This window comes from Periplaneta americana, chromosome 16 (assembly GCF_040183065.1).
Source record: "Periplaneta americana isolate PAMFEO1 chromosome 16, P.americana_PAMFEO1_priV1, whole genome shotgun sequence".
NCBI lineage: Eukaryota > Metazoa > Arthropoda > Insecta > Blattodea > Blattidae > Periplaneta > Periplaneta americana.
The window spans coordinates 4,455,724-4,467,952 of NC_091132.1; the positions used below are offsets into that span (position 1 = coordinate 4,455,724).

At 34.3% G+C, this 12,229-nt stretch overlaps 1 protein-coding gene across 3 annotated transcripts in view; it reads right to left on the reverse strand.

Annotated features, from left to right (window-relative positions):
- The window catches only part of Ate1 (arginyltransferase 1), a 39,941-nt gene that overhangs the window by 9,415 nt on the left and 18,297 nt on the right, over nt 1-12,229 (reverse strand). For 2 of the 3 annotated variants that reach the window (XM_069812654.1, XM_069812656.1), the window contains exons 7-9: nt 9,770-9,931; nt 3,317-3,498; nt 154-406 (exon numbers count right to left, since the gene is read on the reverse strand). In XM_069812654.1, coding sequence (XP_069668755.1) covers nt 154-406; nt 3,317-3,498; nt 9,770-9,931 — 597 coding nt within the window. Of the gene's footprint in view, nt 1-153; nt 407-3,316; nt 3,499-7,038; nt 7,195-9,769; nt 9,932-12,229 lie in introns of all 3 variants that reach the window. The other variant, XM_069812655.1, reaches the window with a different exon arrangement.

Sequence of the window (12,229 nt, forward strand, 5' to 3'; positions counted from 1 at the left end):
GAGAGGGTGAATTTCACTTGGAAATAAATAAAAAAAAAACACACACGCACGCACACACACACACACACAGATATAATTTTGTTTCATTATATTTTTGTAAATTACGTTAAAAGCAGCTTTTCAGCCACATTCCAATACTTAAGAACTACTTACATCATTCAACACAACGTCTCCGTCCTTATCTCTAGCATTAGGATCATCATTAAACCGGCAGTACTTGTTCTGGTCGAGACGTATCTTGCATTCGTTCACAGGATGCCATGTGTACACCTCTGGACACAGCAGGAACGAAGGACTGTAACTTGCTTTGTACCGCATTTTCGGGCAGGTGTGTATATAGAAGCCCATGTAGTAGTACTGCAGTACAGAGGAATGGCCGTGCAGTGACCGAGTCAAACATATCTCCCTGAAACAAACAACAGTGTTCTTGTAAACACAGAATCCACATATTTATATTCTACAGAGTTGTTCGCAAATAATGACCACTTAACCTCTCAACCCAATATTAACAAATTCTGGCATTAAATGCTAAAATGGTATTTAAATGCCCTAGTACAGCGTTTCTCAAACTATGGTCCGTGGACCACCTGTGGTCCTCGAGGTCTGCCCTTGTGGTCCTTCAAAAAAGACAGAAGAAAAAATAAAATTCAAACGAATTGCGTATTACATTATAGCTGAAAATCTCAGAGATTGGAAATTACACATGAAATCGCTTTCACTTTTTCTCAGTACTGACATTTTATGAAACTTATTACCCTACCTGTCTATTGACTTCCCACTCTACTCTCAGTAACAAAAGAGGGATTTAAAGCACTATGAACGTGGTATTTCTCGCCATCTTTACCCTGCACTTCTGGTGCTGCACCTGTAACCAGCCAGGGGCCACCCTAATTCATTACAGAGGACCAAAGTACCGAACCTTTTCATGTATTTATGACTTTAAATCTTTCTTATGTGGTACACACTAGTAGTTGTCTCCCATTATACATAATGAAAAACTGGCTTCGATCCGGATCTTTGAAAAGAAAGGAACGTGATGATACACTTCATTTAGGCTCTGCTAATAGTTCAGAAGCTGTGTGTAAAGATATTAATATCAATGATTCTAGTGCCCCTAAAGAAATAGGCCTATTTAGTCATTCAAATATAGGTCTAGAACAACTGTGTAAGAATCGACAGGCTCATCCATCTCACTAATGTGAGTACCAACATTTATTTATTTTTTTTAGTTAATAAGTTAAAGATTATCCAAACTCTAACAGCCTGGAATTATTAAAAAAAAAAAATGAAAGTAAATTTTCTTCTATTAACATTAACTTAATTAGCTAATATTAATCAAATTAATTGAATTAAATTATTTTTAATTAATTAATTCTAATTTAAAATGTAAGTATAACTGGTATTAAAATATGCTATAACAATTATAAATTTACTTTCGAAGGGAACAAGAGTAAGATGGTCCGCGGAACTGTTCTGACTTAAAAAAGGGTCCCCACTTCAGAAAGGTTTGAGAAACGCTGCTCTAGTAGAATGAAATTTTTATGACGTCACTTTTATTACTATTTTCGAAATGGTTGAACATAATATAACCATATAGCAACATTGACGACAATGTCACGAAATATGGTGTGATGAATACAGGTCCGTATGGATGCAGTTGGAAGACATTTTCAACAGTTGCTCAGTACCTCAGAACAGATTGCACACATATGCTATTACTGATTCAGAAGTTATAAGTCATTAAAATTGTAAAGGCTTATATGGATCGCTCTGTAGAATGGTTACTACTTAACAACTATAAGATAAAAAGACATGCTTGTGCACAGACAAACACTCCTACACCATACACATACACACAACAGTTGTGCTTTCGTCTTTGAAACATAGTAGGATGTAGATCTCGCCAAGCTTAGATGATTCAAACACACATTCTTCAGATAGTGCATGTCTGTTAGCTCCTTTCCTTCTTCATAAAGTACTGTAGAAGAGGGTAAAGTCGATCAAAATGTTGCAATTTTTTTATGATATTGAGGTTATGCAATGGAGCGAAGTTCCTCAGAAAATAGCATTTTGTCGTCATATCCTTCACTTATGAAGACACGTTACAAGAATTTAATTACAATCTATCAAAAACTGATTTTTTTTATTTGACTTCTGATCGAAGTTACCTGCTTAAATAGGGTAAAGTCGATCACCATTGAATTTTTAGTTTAAGATCGATTTTAAAATATTGCGGAGTAAAGTCGATCACTGTTCATATTTTTAAAAACAAATTAAGTGCATTACATATATTTTATTTGTTATAAGGGGTGTAAAAAACAATAATACTCTTCAATATATGCCTATAGCATTATATAGTGTATCTTTTGTTACTGTGATCATACTATTCGATACAACGTGACTATGATTGCCAACTTATAAAACATAAAAACACATTTTAATACTTCACATACCAACAAACGAAGATTTAAGAATTCAAAATTTATATTGAAATACCACACTTCAATATTATAATCTAAAATGCAATTCAACATTGCTTAGGTTTATATCAGATGTTATTTGAAGTCTTTCCTTCCTGTCACTTTAGAAACTATGTTGCTCTCATCGTCAGGTACAGAGGGGTGTACAAAATATGTTCCTTTGGCAGTGCTTCTCTTACGCAAGAAATTCATCATAATTTCGTCTTCCTCTTTCCCCACTATCCCATCAATATAAGCTATACTATGACACTTTTCTGTTTGTAAGTGTTAGTTGGTGGTACTTCGCTGAAGAATTTATTCTTCCTGCTGGTCCTATCTGCTTCGAGTAGGTCAATGGCATGATCAACTTAACCCTACAAAGGTACAAGTTTTCTTAAAATAATAAGTTTCAATACTAACATTTACGAACTGCAAAACTATTATTTCAGGATACAATCTCAACGAAAAGTACTTACGTACACTTCCTGTCTCCTTTCACTGCTGACTATAATTTAGAGTTTGTAAGATTTTGTTTTCATTTAAGAGAAAAAGTTGAAAATAATAATTTTCACTTCAACGGTAATTACAGTGTTCCCGTTGTTGGCATTCGCAGGTTTTTTGTTGTCCCTCTCGCTTACATTTGCAATGTAAGGCAATGAAGTCAGGAAAACAAAATTTTAACAAATAACTGAGAAAATATATAATTTTCAATAAAAATCGCAAATCATCGATTATACACCCACTGATTGACTTTACCCACTTCTACGGTAGGTGTTACTTACCGATGTCTCAGAAAGGTTTGGACAATAACGAGGAATCTAAACTAGCCAATAAAGCATACAATACAAGAGGCATGCCTTAGAGAGGCGTAAGTCCCAAGAGAGAGCTGGCCTAGTTCCGGATCGTAGTAGAAATACACGGAGGACACACAACGAGGCAGGATGTCAATCACTCCAACAGCAATCAATCTTCCATCCATCCAGTACTGCTGGTGAAATGAACCGTAGCCCTGAGGTAGACCATCTCTGGGGTGCCACGGCTGGTCAAAAACAGCAAGGTATTACTTTTACAAATACAAGAATTACAATTACTAAATATAAACATCCTACCATTGCAACCTGATAACAACAACGAGACACACCATTGAAATAAATGAAGAGAGTGAAATGTAAAGCAGTCAACTTACAATGTGATACTGTTTAATAATTTAAAAAGTACAACACAGCAAGAACAAAAGAATCCATTATCATTTGCCTTTGATGTTCACTTTAACACTTATTATAAAATATCAAACTTTCTTAAAACTTTAAAAGTGTTAAAATTTAATAAAAGAGGTAATATACCTTATTGACAGATGATACCATTTCAATACTGGTGTTGTGTCATCCTCAGTGTCTCTTGAACTAGCAAGAGATACAACATCAGTGTTATATTGTACTGTATTGTATTGTATTTATTAACATTCCATGGTATTCATACATTGCTTTACAGCTAGAATATGGAACAAGTCAAAAAACTTAATACTATTATAAAGTCTTAATTTATAGTCACATTCTGGATTAAATATATGAGCCATTTAGAGCAGAAGTGGTGTAAATCAATTTTGACCTAGACCACTTTTGCTCTGAATGGCTCATATAAACTAGGCTAATGATTCGGTCATTACCATACAAATTTAAATGACATGAATATATATTTTGCCTGTAAATGTATATAAGAAGAACAAAGAGATTGAGAGAGAGAAAAAAAAACAAAGAGAAAGTAGGAATTGACTTACACCACTTCTGCTCTGAATGGCTCATATACAGACGAGATTTACAATATAGTCTACTAGTACAACACAAAGTTTTAGTATCAATTTCATTAACCGTTATTGAATGTCATGAATTCACCTACACAATAGAAGGCGTGAGAAATTAGCTACTTCTTTAATTTGACCCTAAATAATCTTATGTTTTGAGTTTCATTTTTTATATTGATAGGGAGGCTATTAAACATTTTTACTGCCATATAACGCACTCCTTTTTGATAGCACAATAGACTTGCCGATGGAGTATGAAAGTCATTTTTTGACGTGTATTTATGCTATGAACTGTTGAATTAGTTACAAAGTTTTCACGATTACATACGAGGAAGATTATTAATGAAAAGATATACTGACAAGCTATGGGCATTATTTGTAGTTTTCTGAAAATAGTCCTACACAATTCCCTAGATTTGGCACCTACTATTATTCTAATTACTCTTTTTTGTAATAGGAATATACTGTTACTATCTGTGAAATTTCCCCAGAATATTATTCCAAAACTCATTACCGAGTGGAAGTATGCAAAGTATATTGTTTTTAAGGTATTGATATTTACTATCTTTTGCATAGATCTAATAGCAAAACATGCTGAATTTAGTTTGGGGGTAATTTCTTTAATATGATTAATAAGTTGAAATGGCACCATCTGTCAGTAAGGTATATTACTTTTTTTAACAAGTTTTAACACTTTTATGAAGTTTCAAGTTTTATAGAATCCATTATATCAGTAACTGATATATTTGTGTCTTGATTCTTCACACCATCACATAAAGGAGAAACTTGAACAGACACAATTGTTTTTGTTTCACAAAACTCTATGTAGAATATTGTGTAAGACTTGCACAATGTTCACCATAGTGTGAAGTTTCGGTTTTGCACCATATCGCAAATGTAGCTGCATCCATCATTGCAGAACTAAGCACTGACTTCATCAAGGAAAAAACAAAAAGAGGAACCTATGTGTCAGGAAGCGCTGGACCACTTTCCAATTGTATGTTCAGTCATGGAGAACAGCTCTTAGTAACAGACCTAACACACAGCTTCTGCTTTCTCTAATGATGGACTAGATATATAGTGTGTTTTTCTGGGTATAGAACATAGGAACTTAACATTACCATAAGAAACCTGTGTATAAAAACAATGAAGAAATATATCAGTGGGTCATGTTTACAAATTAGCAGGCTTTGACAATTTGTAAAATAAGAGAACATCATTTATGGTTACTAGGTCAAAGCTTGAAGTTCTCTTTTTTTTTTTATACATTGTCAAGGCAACTGTCAATTTGTAAACATGGCCAAGTGATTGAATTATTTCTTCTTTTTTTTTTTTTTCTACAATAGTACGTAAAGTTGCATTTTACTCAATGTTCTCAGTGTGTGAAATGAATTTTCAAAATACTGGTGCATAAAAAAGTAAGTAATCACTTTACTTACACATAACACAAATAAGTAACAAATTTAACATTCGCATTTACATTTTAGCGTGTATTATTCTGAAGTTACATCTATAGTACTCATTGCAACAAGATTTAGCATTCAACTTTTCCTAACTGCTTTGTTGATTATATGGTCGGTTCAGAAGGCTGTGAAATCGTGATCTGGTAACATCTCCATCTTTAAATACTTATTTAATGTAAATCTGTGCTATTGTAGAAAAAAAATTGTATGATACACATTCTTAAAGTTATCTTTTTGGCACTCATGTAATTGTGAAACTCTGCTTCACCTCATTTTCGCAAACTTTACACATGTGCCAACGAACTTGTATCATAAATACTTATTATATATAGGTTTCTTAAGACAATGTTAATCCCTATGTTCTATGCCTAGAAAAACACACAGTATAGTACCCAAACTTAGGAGCTTTCTATATCTATGACTATAGTCGCGTGAAAGTGGTTTTATTTTTAAGGAAAATTTGTTTTAAAATTAAAACTTTTCGGTGTTACTGCCAATTTTTCTGTATTATTTTAAAATTAGTGTATGCAAGTTTTATAATCCTGCCTTAATATATTAAACACGATAAGATTAAGTATATGTCAAATTTGTGACATTTATTTTTCAGTTTTTACAATTTATATGGATTTTAATACGTTAATACTTATAAGATTTGTATCATTGCTAACCTACTAAATTTCATTCATTTGTTGACAAAATGGCAGAACGAAATGTGCCATTGAAGAAAAAAAAAAAAAGACGAAAGTTACAAAAATATTACTTAAAAATATATTATTGTTAAGATTTCGCGAATAAAATAACACTTATTGATGGAATTAGTTTAAAAACTTCAATTATGTTTTCCGTTTTTTGGGATCATGGGAAGTAGAATAAAGGTGCAAAAATCGGTAAAATGAGATCAATTCGCGTTATTGAAAATTTCACGGATCTCTATCTATGACACAGTGCAAAAGCCCAACAATTTTGCATAACAATATACTGACTTAAATCTTTATTCCGAGTTAATGAAAGCTTCACTATAATTTATATACCTGAACATTCCTGGTGTGAATTTGAGAACACTCAATTCAATAATAATAAAAGCATACATTACGTACATCACATAAAAGAAATTACATTAGACAGTAGACATAACAAATGAAAACTGAGTGTGTGTATGTGTAACATATATCTGTGTGTGCTTGTATATAACGTGATGTGTGTATCATGCAATGTAACTGTTCAATGAGTGGAGTGTGAACTCAGTTTCCACCACATTTCAACGGCACTATTTGCAGGACAAGGCAAAGGACAAGGTGGTTCACATCTACTCTACCTCGAGGGGTGAGTCGACAAGGAACTCATAGAAGGTCCGGGGATTGCATTGCTCCGGTGGTTCATTGTGTATCGCCATCTGGTATTTAGCAAACAGCGCCTGGCTATCCGCCAGCGAAACCATAAACTCGGGTGAACCCACCTTCAAAAGCACCAGCTAGAAATACACAAAGCACACAACCAACATGAATGCAACACCTGGCACAATCTCATCCTTTGCCTTGAGCTGGATTGTGATCAGGCTACCAATCAGCAAGAAAACCAAAAAGGATTCTCTAGTCTACGCCATGTACTTTTCGAGCCAGCAACAGGATAATGTAGTCTTGAAAGAAGAATAAAATGCTTAAAAATCTTCTGTTCTTATTCTGAAGATAAAATATCTCTATCCAATGCTTTGCTTCAGTAAAGTCTCATTTTACAGACCTATGGATCAACAATTGGCTCTCTTCTGACAAAGGAAAAATTTTACAGTCTGTACAAAAGAAACCAAATGACCTGGAAATGTACAAAAACTTGCCCAGACAGGTTCAAACATTTTTAACAAGAGCCAGAACAGGTCACATTGTCACTCAATTGTACCTACACCGATTTCACATTTCTGATAATTCTACTTGTCTGTGGTGTAATAATCATGATGAAGATCTGGAACACATTCCTCTATACTGTCCATCCACAAACCACAAAAGAAGTAAATTAAAATCATCAGTACCAGTTGCAGAAGACACAGCCCTGCAGTATATACTGACTACACCCCACCTCTGGCTACTAGCAACAGGCATCTATAATGAACACCGATCAAAATATCCCTCATTTCTCGTGAAAAACAACAACTGAATAGACTACAGTGGACTATAGTGGACTTTATGTTGTCAGCAAACAGCTGGATACATTAAGAAGATTGGTTTGATAGTTATCAAAATTTCTTCTTTTCTTAACAAAAACAATCATAATCATAATCATCATCATTTCACTTATTAGGCCATGAGATCTGTTATGATCTCGTATTTTCCATCCATCTCTTCTGAGTGTCAGCAAAAGAATTTTTAACCAATTTTGTTGATTTTTTATTTTATTGGGTTATTTTACGACGCTGTATCAACATCTAGGTTATTTAGCGTCTGAATGAAATGATGGTGATAATGCCAGTGAAATGAGTCCGGGGTCCAGCACCGAAAGTTACCCAGCATTTGCTCGTATTGGGTTGAGGGAAAACCCCGGAAAAATCCTCAACCAGGTAACTTGCCCCAACCGGGATTCGAACACGGGCCACCTGGTTTCGCTGCCAGATGCGCTGACCGTGCCTCCACAGATGTGGACAGTTAATTGTAAGTTCCATATAAAGTTCCATCATGATGTCCTCATTCAGACGAACCAACGGTAAACACAAGATATCTGATGTTTGTGAATGTAGTCACAGTTGAATTCTTTGGAGAATCTAGTTAAGATAAGATGCATCAATTGCAAGATAAAAACAAACTCTGTAACTGCAAAAGACACACAAAATTCTGCCACAAAGAAGCTCTGATAATTGTACTGGGAAACTAAAATAAATGTCAAGGTACTCAATGGCCACTGGAAAATGAAAACCGCAAGGAGTATATTTAACCTTTCTGAGATCTATGTCGGTTTTTGTAGCAAACAAGCGGTAATTTAATCTCGTGTTCTGCATTTTTTACCCTACACTCATGACTTCATAGTGCCTTCCTTCATTCTCAAGAGAGTATAGTTTTATTTTCAATTTTTAAGGCTCCTAAGGCACTCCTCTCTATATGTAAATATAAATTGCACTTAGCTTGTCATTCCCTATATAACTTGTACATGGTGCGGGAGAAACTGTGGCCTATTTTAAATATTTCATTTCAGCATTACACATTATAACTACATACTATTACTATAAACTGCTGGAAAGAACTCTTGATGTCATTCCTTACACAAGTGATTTTTTTGTAAATTACGTCCACCAGGTAACCACCATTGTTGGCAATCCAATCTCCAGCACAAACACATATATTCACCATAACCTTACATAGTGTTTCTTGTGTTATTGCCTCGACTTCGGTATAAATGATATTTTTCAATTCCTGGATGTTTGCTGCCTATTTGCAAAGACTCTGGATTTCAGAAATCCTCACAGAAAAAAATCACAGGAGGATAAATTGGGCGAAATAGAAATGTGCTTCATCTGACATCATGAGAATGTTGAGGAAATGGGAGTGTGTTTATCATCTCCAAAAGCTGCACACAGAAGATTCGACGTGATTTAAATCTGTCATCTGTTCATTCCTGCCAATATTAAAGTGTTGCTAACCCCCACTTAAAAATGTTTTAACAGCACATGCACGATTTTCATTTGACCAGTGCTCCTTGTTGACAGCCAAGGGTGAGCTATATGGGGATAGCAATGCTTTGAACTGGACTTTGGAATTAAACAAACATTAGTGCTCTAGGACACTGTGACCAATATGGCGCACATTTTAAAATGGGTCATTGTTTCTGCCACCCTTGTATAAAACAATTCTGAACTGAATGCAAGGACATATTTTCAGAAGAGAATATTTACATGATTTTGGCTCAATTGAGTTACATGGCTATTGTTACGTTCTACATTTAGAAACAGAAATAAATAGACATTTTGGATTTTCTTGCTGATTAGTTTACTTCATCAATAAATTCAGTCAATAAATGGGTATATTTTTATCCATCACATTGGCTGGAAAACAAGTAAAGTTTACCTGCAAGGGCGAATTTACGAGAAAACGTGTATATTGCCGGTGGGTACACTTATCAGGTGGGTCACCATGCACTGCCATCTGGTATTTTCGGTACACTTCATATGACTGTTGAGCCGTCTGTTCAAACTCACGGCTTGGAGGTGAGGATCGCACCAGACGAATCTGCATGTAACATGTCATACACATCTGTGCATTCCAGACATCACACAAACAACAAATATGCAGAACCTTTTCACATCTTAAATTCCTGAGAAAATGTTTACCAAGATAGCGAAGATGTCTGAAATTCTTACTAGTGATTTAATTTTTAATAATATGTACAGACCCAGAAACAACATTTGAGCCACTTGTACAGTACCTGTTAAAAGAATAGTCAACAAATATCATCACAAAAAGTAATTACTACAATGCCAGAAAAATATGCAAATACTCGTCTTTAAGATTATTACAAATGTTTGGTTCTTCATTTTCAGTATTCTTGTTAGACCTTCTCAGCTACTTTAGAAGCATAGTCCCCTTCTCCAATTTTTCACTGTCAGAGTAACAAAATCTACATCGACATAAGGCATAGTCCTCCTACCTCTCATTCAATATAATCCCTGTGCTTGGTGCTGCGACATGTTCGAATTATAACAATGCTATCTTTATTGTAGAAAGACCTACCATCTAGTACCGACCTTGTAATAAAATGAAGCTCACATAATATGAAATTTAACTTTTTGTGAAACTTATTGAAAAGGTTGTTTTGACAGTTCTACAGTGCATATGTTAAATACTGTGCACTGACGATTTTGAACTCATTTTGAGAGCGATATTCACCTGTTAGAGTTCTGGCTTTATTGCGAAATGTTTGTGTAATGTTTTGTGCATTTGACAGTTCATATTTTAAATATATTTTTATTTTTAGTGGATTATTTTACGACGCTTTATCAACATCTCAGGTTATTTAGCATCTGAATGAGATGAAGGTGATAATGCCGGTGAAATGAGTCCGGAGTTACCCAGCATTTGCTCATATTGGGTTGAGGGAAAACCCCGGAAAAAACCTCAACCAGGTAACTTGCCCCGACCGGGAACTGAACCCAGGCCACCTGGTTTCTCTGCCAGACGCGCTAACCGTTACTCCACAGGCGTGGACTTTCAAATATAATAATGACAGAAGCATATTTTATTATACAAGATTAAACAGAAGTTAAAATTTGTTAAAAATTGGATGGCTGTGAAAAAATAACATTTCAAAGATTTTATAAGGATATTCATGAATATGTTCTATTAGAACATAGTATAATATTAATAAATATACCGTAACATAATAATAATAATAATAATAATAATAATAATAATAATAATAATAATAATAATAATAATAATACATAAAATTTAAAATACCGATAATGTAAATTGTATAAAATTATAATAAAGACCCCCCTCCACCTTGACAAAATTCTGTGTATGCCACTGAATGTAGGGTCAGACTTTAGGATGCAGAAAGAATAATGGAGAACAGAATTTAAGAATTTGGGAAGATACAGCAGAGAAATTTTGTTTAAAAATGAATAAGGAGAGAACATTTGCAGTGACAATATCAAGACATACAAACAACGAGTGTAATATTAAGTTAGACTGAAGAAATATTGTAAAAGTTGATACCTTCAGTTACTTTGGATCAGAAGTAAACTTAGCCTACCTGGAAAAATACAAAACCAAATCAGCAGAAGAATTTAAAAAAGTTAGAATGTGTATACCTAAAAGTAAAATTTCTATGTACAAAAATTATTTTAAACCAGTTCCTGAATCTTAGACATACACACAGAAAGAAATTAGTAGACTTGAAGCTGCAGAAACGACATTTTTGCGTGGAATTTTAGGGAAACTACAGTAGTAATAATAAGAAATTAGAAAATCAGATTAATTGATTAACTAGCGGACTTACTCGTGTTAATTATGTAAGTTTGTGTGGCTTACAGCTGTTTCAGTGCTTCACACACCATCCTCAGAGCCTACTAAATCTCGGCGTCATCTCGAACTTCTCTGCCTGTTATGTGGGTGTGTTTGATTGTTGAAAGGGTTGAAGAGTGGAGTCAAATAGTGTGTGTGTACTGAAATTGATCTGTGTGTTGAGAATTTGATCGGGGTGTGTTTTAGTGTGTTTGTATATTTCGTATTGTTCTAGTGTGTTGAGTTTTTGGTTCTTGGGTTGTATGTGTAGGATTTCCATGTCTGTATTTATGTTATTGTATGTATGGTTAGCATTGGTTATGTGATCGGCGTATGTAGATGTATTGTGTCCTCTGGTTATTGCTTTAATGTGTTCTTTGTAGCGTGTTTGGAATGATCTGCCTGTCTGTCCTATGTAGAACTTATCGCAACTATTACATGTGAGTTTGTATAAACCTGCGTGGTCGTATTTATTTGTTTGTGTTTTTTGTGTGTTGAGATGTCTTTGTAGTGTGTTTTCTG